General features: G+C 48.2%; 1 protein-coding gene across 3 annotated transcripts in view; it reads right to left on the minus strand.

Moving 5' to 3' along the window:
• The window catches only part of AKT3 (AKT serine/threonine kinase 3), a 340,649-nt gene that overhangs the window by 100,470 nt on the left and 213,077 nt on the right, over positions 1-27,102 (minus strand). For all 3 annotated transcript variants that reach the window (XM_060243709.1, XM_060243690.1, XM_060243700.1), the window contains 2 exons: positions 21,323-21,454; positions 15,299-15,364 (listed from right to left, as the gene is read on the minus strand). In XM_060243709.1, the coding sequence (XP_060099692.1) occupies positions 15,299-15,364; positions 21,323-21,454 (198 nt within the window). The remainder of the gene's footprint in view (positions 1-15,298; positions 15,365-21,322; positions 21,455-27,102) is intronic.

Below are 27,102 nucleotides of genomic sequence, written 5' to 3' on the forward strand. Positions count from 1 at the left end.
AGAGCCCTAGTAGAGTGGGCATAAATCGGGCCAGGGAGAGTTTTCTTCTCCAACAGGCAGCAAAACTTGATAGTTTCTACTATCCATTTGGACAGGTGTTGCAATGAAATTCTGGCTCCCAGCGATCGTGTAGCATAGGAGACGAACAAGGTGGACGTCTTACGGGTGCTCCGTGTCCTGTGTAGGTATAAGGACAAAGTCCTCTTCACATCTAGTGTGTAGAGACATCGCTCTTCCATCCAGGATGGGTCTGGATAAAAAGTAGGTAAGACTATGTCTGCAGATAGGTGGAATTCTGAGATGGCTTTAGGTAAGGTCAGGGGTCAGTGACACCCCTGCATCTGAAAATGAAATGTATGGAGAATCACACCAGAGGGCTCTGAGTTCCCCGACCCTCCAAGAGGAGGTAATTGCCACTAAGAAGACCGTTTTCCAGGCTAAGAGGTGCAGAGAGCATGTCACCATGGGCTCAAGCAGATGCAGTGTGAGGCGATTCAGCACTAGTGGAAGATCCCCAGGGTGGCGCTGGGTGCCGAGTAGGAGGGAACAGGCGAATAAGGCCCTTCAGGAACTGCTTTGTAAATGGGTAGGTGAACTACATACAGAGTTCATATAGTTCAGAAAAGCTTTCCCCTTGTAGGTGTTTGACTTTCTCATGGATGCCTTTCTGTTGTTAAGCAAGACATGATTGATTCGACTTCTGACTGCTTCTAAAGTAGCTTCCAGGCATTCAGTTTCAGGTGAGGGACATTGTGATGAAGAAGTCGGCCTCCATGACCTAGAAGCAGATCTGGTTCTGGGGGGAACTGATGAAAGGTTATCGCTGGTAATTGCAGAAGTGAAGGGAACCAGTGCTGTCTCGACCACCACAGGGTGACCAGGATTCCTCTGGGTCTCTGCACAGCAATCTTGTGTATTACCTTGGTGATTTGGGGGGAGGGGGGGGAGAGAAAGAGGTGTCTTCCTTCCCAGGGCAGTAGGAGCCCATCCCCTAGGGACTGAGGATCGACTCCCACTCTGGTGCAGAACATTCAACACTTCTTGTTGTGTTTGGTGGTGAACACATCTATGCCGGGCTGTTTCCACTCCTGAAATAAAGGCTGAGTTCCCACTTGTGGAACGATGCTCCCCCACTGCTCAGGGCATCTGCTGTGACGTTCTGGATGCCTGGCAAGTGTGTTGATATAGGGTGAATTCCCCACCAAAGACAAATGTCCCATAAGACCATGGCCAGGTGGCACAGTCTGCAGGACACCATCCCGCCCTGCTTGTTTATATAGTACACTGTGGTATTGTCCATGAGAATTGAGGCTTCGCAGCCCTTCAGGCGGTATTGGAAGGAATGTAGGGTATACCTGATTGCTAGAAGTTCCATCAGGTTTATGTGGCTGGTCTGGAGGTGAGGCTCCCAAGGGACTCCTACACAAATAGCCTGAAGGTGCGCTCCCCATCCCCAAAGGGAGGCATTCGTTGTTACTGTTCGGAGCAGAAAGGGAATCTGAAACAGTGCCCCTTGTGTGAGGTAGTCGATGTCTTCCCACCATGACAGGGGTGTTAACACCTCCTGTGGTGGTGTGAGTCTCCAGTTCTGAGCATGTAGAGTAGGTTTGAACGCTGACAAACCATAGTTGTAACGGGTGCATGTGTAGTCACGCATGCAGGAGGACTGCTGTGGTTGCCGCAATCATCCCCAATAACCTTTGGATCTGAAGGGCCGATGCATCTCCTTGATGAAGAATCATCCCTATAAGGCGCATAATGGTTTGTGCTCTGTACAAGGGAAGAAAGGCTCTGCACTTGGTAGAGTCCAAGATTATCCCTAAAAATTGTACTCACTTGGAAGACAGGACTTCTTGGTGTTGCTCTATAGGCCTAGGTCCTGTAGTAGGGTCATCATTACTTCCATATGATAGCGTAGGGAGGAGGGAGAGTCCGCTCCACCAGCCAATTATCTATACAAGGAAAAAGGAGAATGCCTTTGAGCCGAAGGTGAGCTGCTACCACCACCATCATTTTGGTGAAGATCTGAGGGGGGGGGGGGTGGAAATGCCAAAGGGAAGTGCCTTGCATTGGAAGCATTGGCTTCCGATGGCAAACCAGAGATAAAGTTGGAACAGTGAGTGAATAGTTAGGTGAAAGTATGCATCTTTCAGGTCCAGTGATGCCATCCAGGCTTCCACCCAGAGGAGGGGGAGAATGTTCTGTAAGAATACTATCCAGAATTTCTTGTAAATGAATTTATTTCCCTGAGGCTTGCTTCTCTGAGGCAGAGTCCACCATCTTTTTGGGGGACAGTGAAATATCAGGAATAGAATCCAGGTTGGTGGGTATCCTGGGGAACCAGTTCTATGGCTTGCTTTGATAGCAGATTCTTGACCTCTTGTAGGAGGACATCTGATGGAGGAGTGACAACAAATCTGGACAGGGGGGTGGAAGCTAGTGAAATTCGATTGTGTAGCCTTCTGCAATGATGGGCAGAACCAAACGATCTGAGGTGATCGTCTCCCAGGCAGGTGCCTTGCTCCCTTTTTGTCTCTGCTGCTGTTGTTACTGGGGAGACAACTTAGATTTGGAGCCATAGGCAGGTATAGAGTGGCTCTGCTGTGGTCTGAGGGATCAGGATTGCTCTGGCAGTGATTTAAAATACTTCTGAGTCCATGGCTTATTTCAAGACGTGGTTTTGGACCAGGATGAAGATGAGTTTTTGGAGGTTTTAATGCTCTTATCCAGCTCCTGGAGAACTGTGTCCACTGTGGAGCTAAAGAGACCATCACCCTCAAAGGGTAAGTCTTCCACCCAGGCTCTAGTGTCTTGGGGTAAGGCCATGACCCTAAGCCAGGCACGTTGCCGCAGAGTGACTGCTGTGGTGAGTGTCTTCGCAAAGACATTAAATGAGTATTTTATGAGACTTTATTCTACCACAAAGGTTGTGGAACTTAACCAACTGGCCCATGTCCCAAGTTGCTAGACCTCATGAGTAATTCACCTCTGGTCTCCATCTTTATTGCAACACCCATACCCCCACACCCAAAGAAAGAAAGAAAGATCACTGCCGCCACCAATAACAGAGATATCCGTCTCATTTTCTGGATGCTAGACTTCCTAGTTTTGTCCCTCAAAAGATTCTTCTTCAGACTGAGAACCTCAAACTTCCCTGGCTATTCCACCATTTTACTCTGTGTGTTATTTGCCATCAAGTCAATTTCAACTTATGAATTAATTATCTCCAAAATGCCCTATTATTAACAGCCTCACTCAGGTCCTGCAAATGGAAGGTCATGGTTTCTTTTATCGAGTCAATCCATCTCATGCAGGGTCTTCCTCTTCTACTGCTGCCTTCAACTTTCCCAAGCATTATTGTCTTTTACAATTACTCTTGTCTTCTCATAATGTAACCAAAGTGCAATAGCCTCATTGTGATCATTTTAACTTCTAGGGAAAGTTCAGACTTGATTTGAATCCACTTAATTGTCTTTTTGGAGGCCCATAGTATCCATAATACTCTCCTCCAATACCACATTTCAAATGAATCACTTTTATTTCTGTCAGCTTTCTTCAGTATCCAACTTCCACATCCATACATCATAATGAGGAATATCATAATATAAATTAATTTGATCTTGGACTCCAGCAACACTTCCTTACCCTTAAGGAGCTTTTCTAGTGTTTTTTTTCTTTTTTAAAACTGCCCTTTCAAGTCTCAATCTCTTTCTGATTTCTTGAATTCAGTATCCATTTTATTCTGGACATACAGAAAGTCTTGGAATCTCACTTGTCAGAGCAATTCAGAACCAAGCCTGGGTCTCTCCAGCTATTCTTTATACCTTGTAAATATGGGTGTTTCTCTTATCTTTTGGATTTGTTTTATCTCATAGAGTTATTCTCAAAGTTAAAAATAGTGAAATACTGTAACTCTGGCTTAGTTAAAATGTTTTGTTTATAGATAAGACTTAAAAGAAGCCACCATAAACCATGCAGCTGCAGCTGTAAATCTCTTTGTAAATTCTCAATTATAGGGAAATTAGCTGCCTCAGCCATCTATTTGTGTGCATTGCCCTTAGTGTTGTTGAAATGACCAAAAGCAAGAAAAGGAACAGAAATAATTCTAACTCTGACTCCCCAATAATCTTCCCAGTAATCTGTTCGGCCTCTCCCAGATTCACCCCCAAAGTCTCCAGATATTTTCCAACACACACCTGGCAACCCTAAACTGGGCCCAGTGGCATCTAAATGAGAAAAATAGGAAATGAACTCAGTTCAACAGCACAGAGGCATAGATCAAGTGTGACAGTCTATATGTATTTTTAAAGTTTTAAAAAATGTTTTTATTGTTTGCTGCATTAGGGACTTTATGTCCAGTAGAAAGGTAGCTTAGAAATGTTTTAAATAAATAAAAATAAATTCTTCTCTGGTCCTGTAACCAAATCTGCTGCACTTTATCTCTCCTTCAACAAGATCTATAAGGAACTGCAGGACTCTGGGTAGAAAAACAGCATCCCTAGCTCTTTGAGATCCTGGCTGCCACCAGACAGCCTTCTACACTCTATTTACATACTGACACCACCAGACTTTATATTGAACATTAGCCATTCACCAGACAAAAATTAGGCTTTGAGAAAATTCTTTCCCCAACAACTCATGGACATCTTGCAAATATGCAAGACTTGTAGACACTTTAACAGAAAGATAGTTTTGGGTTTATTACCTTCTACTATTTTCTCAGAACCCAATCAAAAGGAAGAGATACAGTAGAGGAAACAAATTGTTATCCCATAATACTAATTTATTCATCCCACTGGCCAGCAAACAGTTCTCAGACTGTAAATAAAGAAGATCTGAAGACACTGGGCCTCAAGGGAGGTGCAGCTTTCACTCACTGGGCTATGGTTGCCAGCCTCCAGGAGGGGCCTCGAGATCTCCTGCTTTAATAACTGATCTTCAGCTGACAGACATCTAGTCCTCTGAAGAAAATGGCTGCTTTGAAGGGTGACTAGTCTATGGCATTGTACCATGCTGAGACTCCTCTCCTCTCCAAACCCCGGCCTCTCCCAGATTCACCCCCAAAGTCTCCAGATATTTTCCAGCACATACCTGGCAACCCTATACTGGGCCCAGTGGCATCTAAATGAGAAAAACAGGAAATGAACTCAGTTCAACAGCACAGAGGCATAGATCAAATGTGACAGAACAGGGCATAACTGAAACAACAGCACTAGGATATGGGACTTCAATTCTAAAAATCAGAAAGCCTATGAGCATCCCCTAAATGCTGTTAAGCATAATCCAGAAAATGAAGTGTTAACATTTTGAATTATAAAAGAGAACTAAAGAATTTCCAATGAAACCAGTAAGGTTTACTTTACAGCAGACTTTACAGCACAATTCTAATCTGGAAGTGTTTAGGGAGCAAACTGTATTACCAGCATACTGTGATAGCCCATACTAGATGAAAAAAATGGCAACCCCATTCGTTAGAACTCATCACAACTTCCCTGCTGCTGTTCAACAAAGTCTAGAGTCACCTAAAGTTGTGTCCCTGTGTAACTGATGTTGGGCAAATGAGGTTTGCTCTCCATCCCCTTTCCCATTCACATCCTCTTTCATTGTGTTCAGCTCTTACGAGGACAGGGTTAGGACGTGGTCTGAGAAGGGACCTCTTGGGAGAGGGCAGGAGGGGTGTCTGGGTATCACACTCCTTCACAGCACTTCTGACGTAAGCTATGCAGCTTGATGGGGGTACAAGAATGCTGGGGAGCAAGGAACCTGATGGCAGTGATAAGCCCTTTAAATGCAGGAGGGGGGCAGTGCAAAAGGGCATATCAGTCAAAATGATAGATGTCTGGGGAAGCCTATCAGCAGGGATGTGATGGAGTTAGTTGGAGAGCAACTTTACTTGTGGATGACTAGACTGACTTGGAGGTTGAACCAGGGAGCCCTGACCATGCTATCACAGTGCCTTTCCACTGGCCCATTCTTGTCAGTTCCATATTGCTAGTGGTGATATCAAGGCTGTAGTTAAATGACTAATGGCCTATGCTGTTTCTTCTTTGTACGTGCATCCCTGGCTCAGTGGTCAAGAGACTGGTCCTAGCCATGGGAGGCATAGGTTCAAATATGGTCTCTACCTTGTGTTTTGCTGCTGATTAGCCCATTGCCAAGGCAAAAGATATACGTTACCTTTTATTGTCACCCCTCCCAGGAGGGAGTGGGACTCAACCCAATGGCTCCCATGTGACATATGGGCACCCTTCCCTAGTGAGCTATGTGGTGGATAGAAATGCCTTTGCTGGAGGTGCTGTTGTGTGTTCCCATCTTACTGCCCCAAGGTCTATGGTCCCCTGGATTGGCAAAAGGGAAATTAATAATGGGCCAGGACTTGCACTGTGGGTGCCATGGACTGCACTGGCTTCGGGGCTCCTGCAACTCATGCCATGGGAGTCCACTGGGGCTGCAGTGTTAACAGGTCTTTTCACACTTTCATCTGGTGCTGTGCCTATGGCAGGGTCAGTGTGAAACTGGGGAACTGTGGCCATATTGGAGGGCAGTGGTTGGCTGTGCCAATGTGTGACTCACACAGATATCAATAGAGCACTGCTTCCTAGTTGGTGGGTTCTGAGGGGACTATCAGGGGCTCTGGTGCACTTGCAATGCAGCTTCAGCCTTCTAGAGGGGTTACTGGTGTTTTGTTTCCTATGTGAAATGTCCACAGAAAATCAACCAGTACTGTAGTTAACATGCAGCAAAACAGTCATTTTTCACAGTGCATAGTTTCCCTTCTCAATACATTCACTGTATTTATTGGATGCAACCACTGACAGAGCTACACATCTCTTTTTCATCCAATCCAGATCCTGCAATCTCTATGCTTATTCAGAGCCTGCTCACATTTGTGAAATACGCAGTGTTGCGTCCATACAAAATCTCTCATTTATACAATAACAAGGGAAAACCTCAGAGAAAGCCAGATGGAAAAAAATATAGAGGTAAGCCCATGTCTGCTGAGATACTTTTGTAAACTGTTTAAAAAAATTCAAAACACACATAGTTCAACATCATAAACTTGAGCGTGATACTTCTTTTTCCAAACCAAAATAATGTTCATGCTTTTCAGATGTTCACCACATAAAGGAAAAGGAGAATTATGAACTATGGCATTTGATGTCATATGGAATCCATTTCTTAAAGCTAATGCTAACTGAGTGTTTTAAGTGCAAATAGTCCAAATGTGGGTGCTGTGCTAAACAAAAACACACACAGTAGTCATTCTCAAATAGTGGGCTGGAACCCAAAGGTGGGAGAGGAGATTCTGACATGGTTAATAGATTATCCATGTATTAATTCTATTTAACTAAAAAAAATCCTACACCATCTTTCCACCCAATTCAGGTTCCTGAAGGTGACAAACATTAAAACATTTCAAACACCAAAACATTTCAGAAATGAAAAAGCATTTATAATACACACACAGAATATTTAAAACAAATAAAACATAAGCACATTAAAACAGAAAAAAGGGAGAAGGGCTAAAAAAGTTAGTAAGGGAATACCAAACCAAACAAAAAAGTCTTCACCCACTGGCAGAAGACAATGATAAAAAGAAATAAATTTCCCTAAGGAGGGAGTTCCAAGACATCACCTTCTCAGGTTACCACCAGTCTAGCCTCAGATTACAGGAACACCTGAAACAAGGCCTCTGAAGATGACCAGAGTTGTTAGGTAGATTTATATGAGAGTAAGCAGTCAGATATTCTGTCACCAAGCTGCATAAGGCTTTAAAGATGAATACTAACAGCATGAACTGTGACCACACGCAAACTGGGAGCCAACATAGATGGAACAAGACTAGTGATATGATCACTATGACCCACTGCAGTCAGCATTCTGGTTGCAATGTTCTGCACCAATTATACCTTCCAGACACTCTTCAAGGACAACCCCATATACAGCACACTGCAGTAATTTAATCTATGGTGTAGGACATGCTCTACAGTAGCAAAACCTTTCCTGTTTGGAACCTGGTGAAAGGCACCCCTGGCCACCACTACCATCTATTTATCCAAGAGGTGACCTGGGTTTAGCAGCACCCACAAGCTATGAACCCACTAATTTATCTCCCCAAAACAGGAGATATCCTAGTTCCTTGGTCAGACCCTCCCTACCCCCCACAGCACCTCAGTCTTGTTGGGATTAAAAGTTCAGTTTGTTAGCCTTCATCTATCCCAAAACTGCCTGCACCTGTTCAAGGTGTCCACAGGCTGTTTGGAATCTGCTTGAAGCATGAGATAGAGCTGACTGTCATTGTATATTTGTGGCAACTCAAACGAAATCTCCTCATGACAGCTCCCAGTGGTTTCATGTAGATGTTAAAAAGAACAGGTGACAAGATGGACAAGAAATTTTATCTGAAAAGTGCTCAGTGTCGTGGAAAAAGAGGAGACCGAGACCTCTTGCTGCTAAATCACACCGTTTATTTCTCTTCTCTTTCCAGTTCACTGCCCACCAAGCTCCCGTGCTCCCCAGTCTGTTTCCTTTTATTCCCTTCTTCCCCGCACCTGGCCCCTCACCCAGCTGTCTTCCCTAACCGGTGGCTCCTGGCCTCTTAAAGGGGCCGCTGCTCTCTCATCCCTGTCACACACCCCTTCCCTTAAGAGTGCCCAGGGCCAGGACTGTTTTTGCCCAACGTGAAAAGAAGTCGGCATTAGCATGTAGTATTCCCGGTTGATGCTGAATATGGAAGGTGTAGGGTTGCAAAGCTAGCATCCACCTCTGCACCTGGTCATTGTGGTCTCCCCGATCTTTCAGCCATTTGAGGGCAGTGTGGTCTGTAACGAGGATGAAAGGGTTGCAGAGCAGGTAATAACATAGAGATGTTACAGCCCATTTCACCGCCAGGGCCTTCATCTCCAGGGTTGAGTAGCGGTGTTCTTGTGGTATAAATTTCCAACTCAGGAAAGTCATGGGGTGTTCTACCCCCTGCTGTTCTTGCATAAGGACTGCGCTGAGGCTGACGTTGCAAGCATCAGTGTACAACCGGAAAGGCTGCATAACACAGAAGGAGGTGATAGTATGGCCACTAGAGTTTTTAGAGCGTTCTGACACTGCTCCATTCAGGGGAGAGGTTCTCCTACTTTCTTAAGCAGATCTGACAGGGGAGCTGTCAAGGAGGATAGTGGGGCATAAACCTGCCATAATACCCTGCCAGCCCTAACAGTTCTCGCACCTGCTGTTTCGAGGTATGGGAAACCAACCCTTGTAGAGCCGCTACCTTGGACTGGATGGGCCAGATCTTTCCCCATCCTATCATTTGTCCTAGATATTGCAAACTGGGGCAAGCAAAGGTATACTTCTTGAGGTTAAGGTGCAAACCAGCTTCTTTTACTAATTCCAACACCCTCTCGAGGTGTCGTAAGTGGACACCCCAGGACACGCTATATATGACCAAATCAATATATGCTGCAGTGTAACCTTGGCGTAACCTAAGAGATTGACTAGCCTTTGAAAAGTAGCCGCTGCCCCGTGTAGGCCAAAGGGCATAGCTGTGAACTGATATAGTCTCCACAGGGTTGCATGTCATATTCTCAGGATGCAGGCAGGAGTCCAAAGCTAGTCCAAGGTCAAAGTACAGGAAGTCAAGCAGGAGCCAGATCACCAATGCAAAATCACAAACTGGAATCAGAAGTCAATGCCCAGAAGCCAAAAGGTCAGGGTGCCAAGGAAATCAAGCAGGTCAGGATCAGGAAGGAGCATGGATGCAAGCCAGAGAATAGACTTGTTGCTTCCACAAGGTTACCAGGTCCTGGGTGGGAGCTATATGGGAGTCTCAATCAGCCTGCTCCCTGGGTGGCAGTGACTCTGCTAGAACTCAGGGCTGAGAGATCTGAAGCATTGGCGTGCCTCATGTCTTCGCTCTGAAAGTTCTTTCCGGAGCCTGCTTCGAACTCTTGAGATGTGAGGAGGAGAGCGTGGAGGAGATTGATCGTCAACAGCTGACACTGGTGCCTGGAGAGTGATTGATGGGCCAGCTGCTGTTTGTTCAGTTGAGGAACTGGCTGGTAACTCTTCCGGGTCTATTAACACTTCCAGCACCTCCTCGTCAGGGCTCATGATACTACCCCCCTCCCCACAGGACCCCCTCCCCCACAGATGGGACAGGCCAGTCAGGGTAGGCCATGTGGAACTGCTGCACGAGGTCAGGGGCATGTAGGTTGTCCACGGGTTCCCATGAACGGTCCTCGGGGCCATAGCCTTCCCAGTCCACGAGGTCCAGTTGGTCCCTGCAGTGGATTTGGGAGTCCAGGAGCTGGTGGACCTCATATTCCTCCTCATTATCGACCAGGACAGGAGGAAGTGGCACTGGAAGCAGCGGTCGGATGGAATCTGGTGGTGTAGCAGGAACAAGGAGGGACTGGTGGAAGACCGGGTGGATGCGGAGGGTGGCTGGCAGCTGCAGCCAGAAAGCAACGGGGTTTATTTGGTCCGTGATCAGGTAAGGCCCTGCGAAGCGAGGGTCCAGCTTGCGAGACCAGCCAGGCCGACACAGGTGAAGAGCCAGACATGGTCCCTGGGCTTCAGTGGGGGCCTCACCTGTCACTTTTGGTCGGCAGCTGTCTTGTAGGCCTCTTTAGCCTGTTGGAGCTGCTCTTGGAGCAAATCCTGGAGAGCCTGGAGTTCCTGCAGGTGCACATCAGCAGGAGGGACTGTTGTGGGGGGCAGGACTGTGGGGAAGAAGCGAGGGTGGTACCAATAGGTGGCCGCAAATGGGGTCTGCTGCATGGACGCATGGACGGCGTTGTTGTAGGCAAACTCAGCCAGAGGTAGCAAGGCGGCCCAGTCATCCTGCTGGTAGCTGGTATAACAACGCAGATATTGTTCCAGCGTGCATTCGGTCTGCCTATCCATTTGGGGATGGTACACTGAGGACAAATGCAACTGGGTGCCTAAGCTGGAGCGCAGGGCTTGCCAGAATCGGAAGGTGAACTGGTAGCCTTGGTCTGAGATCTAGTGTGCCGGGAGCCCGTGCAGGCAAAAGATGTGTTGGAGGTAGAACTGGGCTGTTTCAGGAGCTGTGGGCAGCTTGGGACATGGAACAAAGTGAGCCATCTTGGTGAAAAGGTCCACCATTACCAGGATGCAAGTTTGCCCCTTGGACCTGGGGAGCTCGGTGATAAAGTCCAGGGAGACGGTGTCCCAGGGTCCTGCAGGTGTGGGTAGGGGATGCAAAAGCCGAGGGCTTGGCCAGTACACTCTTGGCTCGTCTGCAGACCTCACAGGAACTGACATAGTGGGCCACGTCGGCACAAACACGAGGCCGCCAGAACTCCGGTGTGAGCAGGTGCAGGGTCTTGTGTTGGCCAAAGTACCCTGCAGAAGGGGAGTCGTGTGTCAGGCGGGGCACAGAGGGGTTCCAGAAGCACATATAGGCACCTACGGTGCAGGAGGAGACCTTGGCGGGTAGAGAGGTCCCTGGCCGGGACATCTTGCACTTCCAGGAGGCATTGCTGAGCCCAGGGGTCTTGGGCCTGGCTGGCCTGGATGTCTGTAGCCAAGGTTGGGTGTGTCGTGGTGGCAGCAAAGACTGAGGGTGCAAGGATGAGCCCAGTTGGGGCCTCCTCCGTTAGAGGCACAACGTATTCTGGTTTTCAGGAGAGGGCGTCCGCTTTCCAGTTCTGGTTCCGCAAGATGTAGGTGATTCAGAAGTCAAACTGGGAAAAGAAGAGGGACCACCAGATCTGATGCTGGATGAGGTGTCAAGCAGTCTGTAGAAGCTCCAGGTTCCGGTGGTTAGTCAGGACCTGGATGGGGTGGCGGGCCCCTTCAAGGTGATGCCTCCAAACCTCGAAGGCGGTCTTGATGACCAGAAGTTCCTGCTCCCAGATGACGTAGTTGCGCTCTGCAGGCATCAGCTGCCACGAGTAGTATGCGCAGGGTTGTAGCAGCTGGGAGGGGTCCTCCCGATGGGATAGCACTGCGCCTACGGCCACGTTGGAGGCACTGGTCTCTACTGTGAAAGGCAGCTGCGGGTCTGGGTAACGCAGGAGCGGCTCGGTGGTGAAGCAGGTTTTCAGGGTGGTGAAGACATGGTCTGCCTCGGGAATCCAGTGAAATAGCTCTTTGGGCCGGAGGAGCTGGGTCAGAGGCGTGGTTACGTCGGCATAGGCAGGGATGAACTGGCGGTAACAATTGGAAAAGCCAAGGAACCGCTGTACGTCCTTGCGGTTCCACGGCGTCTGCCAGGTCAGGACCGCCTTGATTGTTCGGGTCCATCCAAGTCCCATGGGGTGAGACGATGTGGCCAAGGAACTCAACTGCTGTTAAGTCAAGGGCACACTGTTAAGTCGAAGGCTGGGGGTCCCCTGGCATGGGCGCACCCACCCCTCTGCTAAGATTGCCAGAGGCCCCCTTGTGGCTCGTCCATAAAGGAGTTGGGAAGGGGAATGGCAGGTGGACTCCTAGGGCACCTCTCAGGCTGCAAAGAGGAGGGGGTCTAAGGCTAGGTCCCAGTCGGTTAGTGCTTCCCCCAGCATTTTGCACAGCATGTGCTTTAACGTTTTGTTAAAACACTCTACCAAGCTGTCCGTCTGGGGATGATACACTGAGGCTTGAAAATGCTTAACCCCCAATAGCTGACAGAGCTGACAGAAAAGCCGAGAGGTGAAGCTGGGGCCCTGATCTGTAATTATTTCCAAAGGGACACCCACCCACCCAAAGACGGAACGCAACTCCCAAGCTACTGCTGGGGTTTTCATCGTCCTTAAAGGAAAGGCAATCAGGAAGCAGGTGCCATAGTTTAAGACCACTAAAACGAACTGGTTACCCTTTCTAGTCCAGGGTAAGGGCCCAATAAAGTCCATGTCAATCGGCGGAATGGTTCTGTGATCAGCAGAAAGGGTTGGAAAGGCAAAGGGGAAGGCCCCTGTGGGTCTGCCCATTGGCATTGTGGGCAGTATTGTCCCATGTCAGCGGCTATCGTTGGCCAGAAGAAGTACGAAAGGGCCCTTTTCAGCGTCCTGGCTTTGCCCAGATGTCTGGCCCATTCGTTTTCGTGGGCCTGCCTTAACACTTCTTCTCTCACTTACTATGGCAAAATCAGCTGGCGGAGAGGGACGGCGCCTCCTGCCCACTTAGTCTCCCTCCACAAATGCCCTTGCTCTTGAACAAAATGGGGTAGCCTATCCCCCATCCAGGCATCTACTATCCTCCCCTCCACCAGAGCCAGATGCAACCTTACCGGCTCCACCATCTTATCTTCTTGCTGCCAGTGGGGGAAGTCTCTTTTGCATTGCCACTTGTTGCTCTACGTCGCCCTCGGGGGTTTCTGTTACTAATGTAGTGAGGGCAGCATGGAGTTCATCTGGGTTTACGAGACGAGGGCAGGAGGCCGCCCCAATGGTAACTTGCCTCCAATATGGGTAATCCTGCCCCAGCAGCACCAGCGCCAGGAGGGTCGCCTTGACGGCCATTTTTATCTTGGCGCAAAACAACCCAACCCAGAGGGTTCCTCTCACAGTGGGCCACTCCTCCGCTGTCCCATGGACACATCTCACAGCTTGGGGCACGTCCGGCACTGTTCCAACCGGAAGCAGGTTTGCCCACACTATGGTGGGTGCACATCCTGTGTCAACTATGGCCCAGGTAACTTTATCAAACAACTTCATTCTTTCGAGCAGAGAAAGGTCCGTTGAGTTACTGGAGGTTTGGAGCATGGGTGCTGAGAGATCACATTCCATATATGGGCAGTCCCCTTGATAGGGGCCCATTTGCTCACAGGTGAAACAAGTACCTCAGGGACTTGCCCCCAGAGTGTGGCATTCCTCGGCTCCCCCAGTGTCTTTAGTGGTCTCATTCCCCTTCTGCCCATCTTCACCTTCCTTCTCTTCCGCGGCTGGAAACCATGGCTGGTCCCACCCCCCTGCCTGGACTGGGGACATGTGGGCTCATCCATCTGCTTGCCAGGCATGACCCATCTCCCTCGCCGTTGTCTCTTCCTGCTTGCCGTCCCATCGGGGTCGAGGCTCGGAGGGCAGGGGCTTACTCTCGGGTGCAGGGAAAGCTCACTCGGCTGCCCAATAATTGTCCCACAGCTGCCGCATCTGTTGTGGAGGGCTGTTGACATAGCACCCAGGCCCGACACATCTGCAGCATCAGCAAAATCAGCTGCTCCACCACCACCTTCTCCAGGACTTGCTCAGCAGAGGCTCCGACCAGCTTCACCCACTTCCGTGCCAACTCCTTGAGGATGTAGGCCACCTCCAATGGGCTTTCCCCTTTTCGCAGGGTGTAAGCACGGAGTTGCTTTCTTTACCTTTCTTTACCTTATCATAATCGGTAGCATCAGTGGGGCTCAGCCCTTGGTAGGAGACTAATGCTGGCCCTGTCCGAAATGGTCACAGTATGGCTGCCCATTGTGCTTTGGACCACGCCGCTGCAGTAGCGGTCTGTTCAAAAGCGCCAAGGTAGGCTTCAACGTCATCCGTGTTATTTTGAAAGCTTGAATAGCCCCCCGGCTGTGCCTTCGGGTGCTAAGGGCCGTTGCGCCCAGAGCCGGGAAAATTCTTGGAGCCAGAGGTCTTGGGAAACCTGATGCCAGTCCATCACCCTCTGGATTAGCTCCCCTTGGGCTGCTGCCAGCCATTCCCCAAACTGTGTCAGGTCTAGGGGGCCAGCAGTTGGGTCTGTCATCCTTTCCTCTTTTTATTTTTTCCACTCTGATAGGCTTGTCTGCCTCAGTCTTCCCCATAAGGGCCACCACTTATCATGGAAAAGGAGGAGACCAAGACCTCTTGCTGCTAAATCACACTGTTTATTTCTCTTCTCTTTCCCGTTCACCGCCCATCAAGCTCCCGTGCTTCCCCTTCTGTTTCCTTTTATCCCCTTCTTCCCTGCACCTAGCCCCTCACCCAGCTGTCTTCCCTAACCCGGCGGCTCCTGGCCTCTTAAAGGGGCCGCCGCTCTCTCATCCCTGTCATACTGAGCAAAACAACTGCTGCAGGCTGCAGAGCTGTCCACCTCCTCCCCTAGGTCAGAACTCAACAGGTCCCTGACTGGAAGAGTTTTGCAGGACACAATGGTGGCAGATAAATATTGTCTCTTTACTGCCACAGAGAAGGCTTTAAGATGAGCTCTAGTCTGTGCCTGTTCAGATTTGCCACGAGTCTTTATTCACTGCTGTTCCAGCTGTCTCCTTTGTCTTTTCATCATATAAATCTATATTCTGATCTCTGTACTATACACCAATTTTTTTCATCCTTTTACAACTTAACTACAAGGTTCTATAATTAAAATAATTATATTAACTCACCGTTAAAAAGGGGTGTCTAGTGTTTTTCAATACTCTGCTTTCTGTAAGTGTGTGGGCCACTTCATCCTTAAACAGTAAAAAAAATGCAGTGTTTAGTATTTAATTTTAAAGAAAATGGACAGTTAAAAAAAATTTCAGTGCTTGAAAAGACTCCCAACAAGATTTTGGAATGGCTTAAAATAAACATGCATCTATAAGGAAGAGGAAAGCTGCACTCCAAAAGGAACAAAATAAACTTAACATCTGTCCCGGCTGCAGCCCACCGGGACTGCCACCGGTGCCCCCCCCCCGAACCACCGCAAGACCCCCGGGACGCCAGCTGAACCCCCAGACCCACCCGGCCACCCCGACGTGGTCCAAAGCAGCCCAGGCCCTCCCTGCTCACCCGGTGGGCCGTGCAGACAACATCCACCGCTTCCCACAAAGGAGCCACCGAGGCCAGCAGCGCAAGCCTCCTCAGGACTGGGAAAGACACTGGGGCTGGGAACTGCCTGACTAAGAGGTAAGCCCAGCCCCAGATCCGCAGTCGAGGCGCAAGGCTCCCGTTCCCCGACAAGCTGGAGTGGAGGGGCCAGGCCAGCAGAGCCACACCCCTCTCAGCTGACAGCCAGAGCCAGCCCAGCAGGCCCTGGGAAAGGGAGGAGGCTGTTGGGTGTCTGCCCTTAAAGGGGGGCGGAGCCTGGAGAAGCCCTTCTTGGGGAGGCGACTCGGGCTGGGAATAAAAGGAAGGAGCTGGGCGGCCCGTGGGGAGGTCGATGATGGCCTGAGACGTGGTGTTGGAGCCAGAAAGATCCTCGTGCAGCCAGAGAGAGAGGAAGTGAGAGTGAGCTGAAGGACCCGCCAGAGGGACGACAGGGTGCTGTAACCCGGCCCTCCATCCTATTCTGAGACCTCCCGGCCACCCAGGGTAGGGCCCCGGGAGGCAGGTGGGAGATGGCCACTTGAGGGGCGGGACCCCTGGACAGGGTGGGGCGTGGCATCTTTTTAAAACAATTGAAAACACCTGCCTTCAACATAATAATAGCGCTGCAATATTAGGTTAGCATAGCTGTAATATAATACTTCTTAAAATACTATATTGGTACTATAAATATTAAAATTGCATTGAGTGATCCTGTAGTTGGCAACATGTTCCCATGCCTTGAAAAAGAATTAATATAAAAAGATATCATAAGGGCAACCGATGAAGGATACTGAAGCAATTTCCAGTTGTTGTAATGCTGAAAAAGGGGGGGGATGCAGTTGGCCCCAGCTCTGCCTTGCCTACACAGTACAAATATCTAATATGGCACTATCATAACTGATAGCTCTTTCAGCACTAAAGGCTTAAAAAAGAGAAAGCGTGACAGTAGGCATTGGGGGAGAGCAGGGTGACCATAATGTCTGAAGGCCAGCCAGGGACACATGGGGGGGGGGGGGGAGGTAGGGGTGTGTGCGCGCGAAGCGTGCGCCGCGCCCCGCCGGAAACAGGAAGTGACATCACTTCTGGTGACGTCACTTCCGGTGACGGCATGCCACCACAGGAAACAGGAAGTGACATCACTTCCTGTGACATCATTTCCCCACGTCACCTGCCGGAAATGGGAAGTGACATCACTTCCTGTGACATCATTTCCCCCAAATGCCACTGCCGGAAACAGGAAGTGACTTCACAGCACTTCCTGTGACATCCCCAAAAATCCCCCAAATATCACCGCCGGAAACAATTTTGTTCTGAAATCCTGTATATACTTCATCAGTATATGGGATAAGGCACTTTCTCAACTGTGCTGCATAATGCAGCCTATTTATTTTGTCCTGTTTGCTCTGTTGGCTCTATCTGCGCCACCTTCATCACTTTCGGGGTGTGGATCCCCCAGTGGGGTGCTCTCCCGACTCCCTCCGCCGGCTGTTTCTGATAGCCCTGCGCCCCCTCTTTCATTTGATATGTGTCCCGTGCGGGTGCCACCCTCCCGCCGGGAGATGCCGCAAAATGAGCCCCCTTGAGGCTTATGGCGGCAGGGCTCGGGGGAAGCGAGCTAGACTGCTGTTCTTTTGAGGGGTTATAGAGTGTTTCGAGCCCGTCCCTGTGGCATCGGTCCCATCGTTGTGGGGCCCAGGGGGCCGGCGCAGCGGCACGCCGAAGCAGCCTGTCACTAATAACACAGGTCGAGATGCAGGACAGGAACCCGGAAGTGACCGACAGGCTGCTTCAGCGTGCCGCTGCGCCGGCCCCCTGGGCCCCACAACGATGGGACCGATGCCACAGGGACGGGCTCGAAACACTCTATAACCCCTCAAAAGAACAGCAGTCTAGCTCGCTTCCCCCGAGCCCTGCCGCCATAAGCCTCAAGGGGGCTCATTTTGCGGCATCTCCCGGCGGGAGGGTGGCACCCGCACGGGACACATATCAAATGAAAGAGGGGGCGCAGGGCTATCAGAAACAGCCGGCGGAGGGAGTCACGAGACCACCCCACTGGGGGATCCACACCCCGAAAGTGATGAAGGTGGCGCAGACAGAGCCAACAGAGCCAACAGGACAAAATAAATAGGCTGCATTATGCAGCACAGTTGAGAAAGTGCCTTATCCCATATACTGATGAAGTAAATACAGGATCTGAGAACAAAATTGCACCAGAAGACACAAACACAAAGCTCCCTTACACTGAATCAGTGCTTGGGTCCACCAAAGTCAGTATTATCTACTCCAGTCATAAACACAAAGCTCCCTTACACTGAATCAGTGCTTGGGTCCACCAAAGTCAGTATTGTCACATAAGAACATAAGAGAAGCCCTGTTGGATCAGGCCAGTGGCCCATCCAGTCCAACACTCTGCGTCACATAAGAACATAAGAGAAGCCCTGTTGCATCAGGCCAGTGGCCCCTCCAGTCCAACACTCTGTGTAACATAAGAATATAAGAGAAGCCCTGTTGCATCAGGCCAGTGGCCCCTCCAGTCCAACACTCTGTGCCACATAAAAATATAAGAGAAGCCCTGTTGCATCAGACCAATGGCCCCTCCAGTCCAACACTCTGTGCCACATAAAAATATAAGAGAAGCCCTGTTGCATCAGACCAATGGCTCATCCACTCCACCACTCTGTGCCACATAAAAATATAAGAGAAGCCCTGTTGCATCAGACCAATGGCTCATCCACTCCACCACTCTGGTCACATAAGAACATAAGAGAAGCCCTGTTAGATCAGGCCAGTGGCCCCTCCAGTCCAACACTCTGTGTCACATAAGAACATAAGAGAAGCCCTGTTGGATCAGGCCAGTGGCCCCTCCAGTCCAACACTCTGTGCCACATAAAAATATAAGAGAAGCCCTGTTGCATCAGACCAATGGCTCATCCACTCCACCACTCTGGTCACATAAGAACATAAGAGAAGCCCTGTTAGATCAGGCCAGTGGCCCCTCCAGTCCAACACTCTGTGTCACATAAGAAAAATAAGAAAAGCCCTGTTGGATCAGGCCAGTGGCCCCTCCAGTCCAACACTCTGTGTCACATAAAAATATAAGAGAAGCCCTGTTGCATCAGGCCAGTGGCCCCTCCAGTCCAACACTCTGTGTCACATAAGAACATAAGGAGGGAAGGGAAGGGAAGGGAAGGGAAGGGAAGGGAAGGGAAGGGAAGGGAAGGGAAGGGAAGGGGAGGGGAGGGGAGGGGAGGGGAGGGGAGGGGAGGGAGGAAGGAAGGAAGGAAGGAAGGAAGGAAGGAAGGAAGGAAGGAAGGAAGGAAGGAAGGAAGGAAGGAAGGAAGGAAGGAAGGAAGGAAGGAAGGAAGGAAGGAAGGAAGGAAGGAAGGGGGAGGGAGGGAAGGAAGGAAGAAAGGAAGGAAGGAAGGGGGAGGGAGGGAGGGAAGGAAGGAAGGAAGGAAGGAAGGAAGGAAGGAAGGAAGGAAGGAAGGAAGGAAGGAAGGAAGGAAGGAAGGAAGGAAGGAAGGGAGGAGGGAGGGAAGGAAGGAAGGAAGGGAAGGGAGTGAGGGAAGGAAGGGAGGGAAGGAAGAAAGGAAGGAAGGGAGGAGGGAGGGAGGGAAGGAAGGAAGGAAGGAAGGAAAGAAGGAAGGAAGGAAGGAAGGAAGGAAGGAAGGAAGGAAGGAAGGAAGGAAGGAAGGGAGGGAGGGAGGGAAGAAAGGAAGGCCGCCCCCCCCCCCGCTTTCGGCCCCCTTACCTGATTCCAGGGCGGCATCCAGCGGCGGCGGCGGCGGGGAGTCCTGCGGCGGCGGCCTCGCGGCGAGGGAGGGAGCTGCCGGCGCTGGCCTCTGGAGGCCTCCAGGGACCAGCGCCGGCTGCTCCGCGGCTTCCCCGCGGCCTCCGCTGGTCCCTGGAGGCCCTCCAGGGACCAGCGGAGGCCGCGGGGAGGCCTTCGCTGGCCGGCGCTGGTCCCGGAAGGCCTTCCAGAGGCTCTGGAAGGCCTTCCGGGACCAGCGCCGGGTGCCCCGCGGCCTCCCCGCGGCCTCCATTGGTCCCTGGAGGCCCTCCAGAGTCTCTGGAGGGCCTCCAGGGACCAGCGGAGGCCGCGGGGAAGCCTTCGCTGGCCGGCGCTGGTCCCGGAAGGCCTTCCAGAGGCTCTGGAAGGCCTTCCGGGACCAGCGCCGGGTGCCCCGCGGCCTCCGCTGGTCCCTGAAGGCCCTCCAGAGACTCTGGAGGGCCTCCAGGGACCAGCGGAGGCCGCGGGGAAGCCTTCGCTGGCCGGCGCTGGTCCCGGAAGGCCTTCCAGAGGCTCTGGAAGGCCTTCCGGGACCAGCGCCGGGTGCCCCGCGGCCTCCGCTGGTCCCTGGAGGCCCTCCAGAGTCTCTGGAGGGCTTCCAGCGACCAGCGGAGGCCACGGAGAGGCCTCCACCACTGCCGCCGGGCCCCGTGCGCGGGCGGGGAAGGCGGCGAGTGAGGAAGGGAGCGTCCCTGCGCCTGCGCAGGGGCGCTCCCTCCCTCACTCGCCGCCTTCCCCGCCGGCGCCCGCGGCCCACCGGCTCCGGGGCTGCCTAAACCGGGACCTTTAATGGTCCCGGTATAGGCAGCCCGGGAGCCGGGACTGGGTGGCCAGAACCGGGAATGTCCCAGGAGACCGGGACGGTCTGGCCACCCTAGGGGAGAGACAGAAAGAGAAGAAATGTGGGGAGAGGAAGTGAAAGCGACTGATATGAGGAGGAGGAGGAGGAGAGGGGAGGAAGCAAATGTGGGAGGAATCGGGTGACTGCTCCCACAAGTTTTGTGTTTGTCTTGCCTATATACTAATAGTGAAATTGGCCAAATCTGAGGATACTTCAATCCAGTGACTGGAAATGTGAACACATAAGACAGATCTTTCTGCAAAGCTGAAAAGGGCTCCAAGTTTCCAGAAAAATGTGAAATCTTAAAAAAAAATAATTTGGAGTCGGTTTAAAAAACCCCAAAATGATAAACCAAATGGCTGTATCTTTAAGCAATTGATTCCCTCAGTGGCTGTTACCAGGCAACCACAGCTTTCCAAACTTGGTTGTCAGTAAAAGGCAGGCAGAGAGGGCAGAGCCCTTTCCAGGCCTGTTTTGGCCTTTGTTGGAGGACTCCTGGAATCCAGGCTTGACTGGGGTTGTTGTTGTGGAATTAGAGCTGGATCAAGTCTCAGCCCTCTGCTAATCCTATGTTATTTCAATTTCTATAGTAATTAGCTTCTATAGTTGAATGGACTCTATGGTATTATACCCTCCTCAGGTCACTTTCCTCACCAACACTTGTCTTACCAAATCTCCAAGACTTGAATCTGGCAACCCTAAGGGAAACTGATCTCTGTAGTTGGGAAGAGCAGCACAACCAGTTGTGCCCAAATAAAACCTGAATAACATTGGCTTTTATTCAAGCTTGGCTATTTTGGTAGTCAAATCAGATTGCCCAATCTGTATTTGGCTGAATAAATACCTGGAAAATATGAATAAGGGGTATGGGGGGGGGTATTTGTTTCAGTTGTTCCAGCACACACCCCAGCCACCATTTATCAAGTAAATTTTAAGTTACAGAAATAGTTTTCAAATAGAATATTTACAAGCAGAATTATATAAGCCTACCTTTGCAATAATAACTTCTTTTTTTAGAATCTTCATAGCATAGTATTTTCCACTTGCTTTCTCTCGGACCAGAATAACTTTGCCAAAAGTGCCTTTGCCGAGGAGTTTTAAGTAATCAAAATCATTCATTGTCTGTATAGAGTATAAGAGCAAGAATTAATTAAATTTACATCTTACAGATGTAGTTATTAAAAAGCTGCTATCCTCCCATAACATACTATGGTTATTAAGTAACACACTCTTCTTAAACTATCATATAGTTCAGACTGATGGAATGCTAAACAGAAAAATCTTAAAAAAAAATAATCTAAGGTTACACTTTTAACTCATTCTTTTGCTACAAGTACTTCTGCATGTATGGGCACAGATGTATTTACCAGGGAGGCATGACAACATGTAAAATGTCAAGGATGCTATATCTAACTATACATTATATAAAATGATAATTATTAGTCTTGTCTGCATTTCCTTGGTTCTGCCAATTTCAAAATGATTATCAACTACAGAATAGCCAAGAGATGTTGAAATATGACAGCTCACTAAGTTTTTGTTAATACTATAATGTTACCAGCACTGAAGCTCTACATGGGCAAATTTTCTGAATGTACACGGTCTGCTGATCATACACCATGCCAGTAACAGACTGCTGGATGACACCAACAATCAGCTTGTTTATTATCTTTGGGTACACTTTGCAGACTGTTTGTTTTCAGACCCAGTGTGTAGTATATGTTTTAAGTGGGCAAAAATAAAATAAAAACTATCTGAACAAAAACAGAACTTAAGTAAAAACAGCAATACACAAATCTAAAAATCAGCTTTACATAAAACATCATGATTTTTTAACACTGTCTACATAACAATTTTGTGTTATAATAATATATTCTAAATCCACAATAATGCATTTGCATCTGTTTATTTGCATTCTGTTTTTCTCCACATTTGGGACTCAAAGTGTCTTTGAACATTGTTCTTCTGTTCTCCATTTTCTTAAAATAACAACCCTGTGAGGTAGACCAGGCTGATAGTCTGTGGCAGGCCTAAGGCTACCCAGCAATCTTCCATGGTAGAAGCTGGGATTCGAACCTGGGTCTCCCCAGGTCCTACGCCATTCACTAGGCCAGGCCAGCACATGATGACCCTGTAAATGCATCTACTTCCTTGCTACAAAAGTTTCAGATTTTTGTGGGGGATATCATTTATTAAGGAATATTTTCATTTGAAGAAAAAGCATGACTAAAATAATCTGAAGAGCATTTAATGAATGATTCAAACGCAAGGGTATAGCAGAATCCAGATTTTTAGCTAATAAAGACTTTATAAAATGTTACTGTCCTGTAACATTATAAAATGTTGTTGAAAGACTGGATACAGATGATAAGGCATTAGAGATCTGAAGGTCATCTTACCTCAGTACCTGGCACCCCAGACCCCAACAACTCAAATACCAGACTTAAAGATATACAGATTGGAGCCAAGACTTCCATGATCAAAGTGAGTTGTGAATGGGGTCTTTGCTATCTTGCCCTTCCCTTTGCCCCTCCTCCTAAGCTTCTGCTGAAAGATGGGTCCATCCAGAACAGAATTTCAAGTAGCACAGAGGACTGCAGCATGAACAGTGAATCAACAGAAATCGCTCTCCTGCTTTTGCTTCATATATGGATCAATTCACAGAACTTGATTCAGTTGCGTAAGACTAAATTCAGCTATCTAACAGAATTCCTACCTTGCCCGGATTTGTTTTTAGCCTTCCCACCCTCCTTTGGCTTCAGTTGTCACAGGTTGCATTTTGGTTTATCTTCTTCTTGGTGTTACTGCATTCCATCACAGCTTAGCTGGGTGGTTTGGGCACTGGGACAAATCCATTTGGAGTGGAGGCTGTGCCTGCACACCTGTCTTCCTCACTTTGGGGACTCCCTTAAGGGGTCTTGGCAGTGGAGTCATTCACCAGCACACCCAGCTCAGGGGCCATTGGCTGGCTTTCAAAGCAAGGTGGCAAGGGAACCATGCAGCAGCTAACAACCATGTGGGATACAGGATTTGCAACTCCATGATTCTCCCCCTGGGATGAGGGCAGGGAAGGTGGTTTTATCAGGCATCAAGCAGGTACGTGATTCATCCCAGTGCTGTGCCAATGCTCTTGAAATTGTTTTCAATAAAAGCTGTTGCCAATGTTCTCCCAAAATGCATCTGTCCTTCCTCCATCACCATTGCTCTCTTCCTTGTCCCTGGGTCAACAATCTCAGGATGGTTTTCTGGGTGCTGGAGTTACATCTTCCAAACCAATTTATAGTTTTAGACACAATCAAAATGGGTTATGAGATGAAATGACAATTCAGCTGAGTTATCCGTGTAACAATAAACAACTTTACAGGTGAATGTTGAATTTGTACTCAGAGAGCACACAGAGGATAACTCAAACCTTGTATTACAAGTAAGCATAGGGTTTCAGAACAAGTTTTTACCTTTAGATTCCATTCTACAAAAGCTGACAGGATAATAATTTATGTATTGATGGAGTTAGCCAGAAGAACAAAGAAGGCCCTGCCTGAATTATCCAGAAGATGTCTATAGGAAATGAAGACTGTCAGAATCTTCTGAGGAATATATGGGAGGGTCTATTTAAAGAATTTCTGTTCCTTGGCAAGAGGATCATTTCAGGGCATATAATCAGATAGGAAGAATATGCTAGAATCTTTTAGAAAGCAAGATACATTCCTAGAGAAGTATGTCAAAAGTTGCATTACATCCCAGTATAGAGCTATAGTTGTAGGGCTTAACAAATGTAGCCTGCTTAGATCAGATGACAAGATTATTGAACTTGGTAATAAAAATACATCTGCAAAAAGTCAAGGAAGTGGTTACAGCCCTACTAGGCTGAATTATAAATTTAGTCTGCACAGCCTGCTTGGACAGACACAAATGTTACTATAGAGGTCAGCCAGTAATGGGTATGACTAGGAGAATTTTATCAAGCCCTTCTTATATCTGGCACAGCAAACAGGTTGTTATTTTACAAGATTAAAGCAATTCTTTGCAAATAAAAACCTATATCTCCACAAACCTCTAATGTAGGGATGGCTAAACTTGCTTAATGTAGGAGCCACAGAGGATAAACATTAGATGTTTGAGAGTAGCAACACATGAATATCAGATGTTTGAGAGCCACAAGAGAGAGGGAGGGAGGAAGGGAGGTAGAGAGGGAGGGGGGAGGAAGAGCTGGAAAGAAAGCAATTTAAACTTTAAATGCATTCTCCAAGCCGCTGGCTGGCTTGACTTGAAGAAGTGATTTAAAGAGATAAATGCCTTCTCCAAGCCAGCCAACAGCGTGGGAGAGCTTCAAGAGACACACAATATGTGTGAAAGAGCCACATCTGGTTACTGAACTGCCATTTGGACACCCCTGCTCTAACGTATGAAGAGATCATTCCAGTTCAGCTTGAGTGCTAGGAAAGAAGTCTAGAATAACCTATATGACGAAAAATACAACAAATGCAGACAAGAAAGCTGATATTGGAATGTAAAACATTTTTACCCTACACAATCAAAGGAAGAGCATCATGTTGCTATGGACACAGTAAGTTTTCCCGCCCTGTTCATGCAACAGCTGCTAAAAGGATGCCTGAAGGAAAGGAAATACAAATTGTAAGCCTTTCCTTGCTAGGAAATTTCTTTAAATCAAAGAGGAGTCAGTGGTTGCAGTGCATGCTGGGGTGCATGTTGGCACCAATAATGGGGGGAAGTGTAGTTATGAGATCCTGGAAGCCAAATCTAGGCTGCTGGGTAGAAGGCTAAAAGCAAGGACCTCCAAAGTACCTTTCTCTAAAATACTATCTGTTCATGTGCAGGTAGATAGGCACATCAGTGCATGGATGAGATGATGGTGTAGAGAAAATTTATTTTTAGGCACTGGAGAACATTTTGAGACATGCAAGGCCTGTACAAAAGGGATGGGCTCCACTTGAACCAGAATGGAACCAGACTGTGGCATGTACTATAAAAAAGTCAGAACAGTAGCTTTTCAACTGAACCCCAGGGGAATGATGACAGGAGCTGAGAAGCACCCAGTCCAGGCAGATTTGTCCCAAAAAGACAAAGAGAAAAGAAAATGCTTCTGATTGTACAAATGGGGATTGGGTGGATAGGAAAAGTGAGGATAAAAGGGAATAAAGTAGAAGAGCCAGTCAGACAGGCCAAAGGGCCAAAATATAAAAGGCACACATCAAAGATGTTTAGAGAAAAACACAGTGTGGAGATGTTTCTACACAAATACCAGAAGCTTCCAACCTGAAATGGAAGAGCTGGAGTGTCTAGATTAAGGGACATTAACATAGATATAGTGAGCATAACAGAAACCTGGTGGAAGGGAGAGGACCCGTTGGATCCAGTGATCCCTGGATACAAATTCTATAGGAATGACAGGGAAGGGCATACTAGAGAAGGTATTATGTATGACAAGGAAGACAAAGTGTCTCGCAAACTAGAAACCTTAAAAAGGACTGACTCCTCCACAGAATTGTTGTGGGTGACAATACCAGGCCTCAAAAGTAATTTAGTACTGGGACATGCCATCAGCCCCCTAACTAAACACTTCGAGTGACCTTGAGATGAAAAATGAAATCTAGTAGGCATCCAAGGTAGAGGGAACTGTAATAATGGGTGACTTTAAATACCCTCACATTTCCTGGATAAATCAGTGTTCCAGTCTTACCAAAGAGGTGACATTTCTAAATGAATGTTCCACAGAAGAACTGGCGATGGAACCAACCAGAGGGGAAGTGACCCTGAACTTGCTGCCAAAGACCAAGTGTGAGATGTGGAGGTAGTTCAGCAAATGGTAACAGTGATCATAATAGCATAGATTTAATTTACATGTGGGGAAGTGCCTGAGAATTCCAAAATGGTAATATTTGACTTCAAAAGAAATCTCGTAAAAAAGAAGTTGAAAGGAGCAGTCAAGAGAGTCAAATCTCTTGAAAAAGCTTGGGAGTTACTCAAAACCTCAATACTGGAAGCTCAGTTAGAATGTATACCACAGGTCAGCAAAGACAGTAAGAAGTCTAGGAGATCACCAGCATGGCTATCAAGCAGGGTGAGAGAAGCTATTAGAGTGAAAAGACTTCCTTCAGAAACTGGAAGGTTAACTCAAGAGAGACAAACAAAAACTTGCACAAAGGAAATACAGACAGACAAATAAGGGATGTAATAAAAGATTTTGAGGGATGTATTGTTTCAACCACAAAGACCATTGATAAATTCTTAATATATATTAAGCAGGAAACCAGCTAGAAAAGCAAGTTGGACCATTGGCTGAAAATGGAATTAATGGAATACTAAAAGGAGGATAAGGAGACTGCTGAGAAGCGAAATGAGTTCTTACTGGTCTTCACTACTGAAGATATGAGGCAAATACATGTTCTTGAAGGTATGTTTTCAGGAGACGGTGATGTGGAGCTTAGGTAAATAGCAGTGACGATAGAGGAAGTTATACAACTTATAGACAAATTGCAAACTAATGAGTCAGCAGGACCAGACGATATCAATCCTAGAGCTCTCAAAGAACTCAAAAGTGAAACTGCTGATCTAACTAAGATATGCAACATGTTCCTAAGATCAGCCTCTGTGCAGAGGACTAGAGAATGGCTATTGTAACTTTCATTTTTAAAAAAAATTATTGGGGAGGGGAATTTCCAGAAAATTACTGGACACTTAGCTTAACGTCTTCCAGGTAAATTGATGGAAAGCTTTATTAAGGATAAAACCGTCAGGCATATAGGACA

Source organism: Heteronotia binoei, chromosome 1 (assembly GCF_032191835.1).
Source record: "Heteronotia binoei isolate CCM8104 ecotype False Entrance Well chromosome 1, APGP_CSIRO_Hbin_v1, whole genome shotgun sequence".
NCBI lineage: Eukaryota > Metazoa > Chordata > Lepidosauria > Squamata > Gekkonidae > Heteronotia > Heteronotia binoei.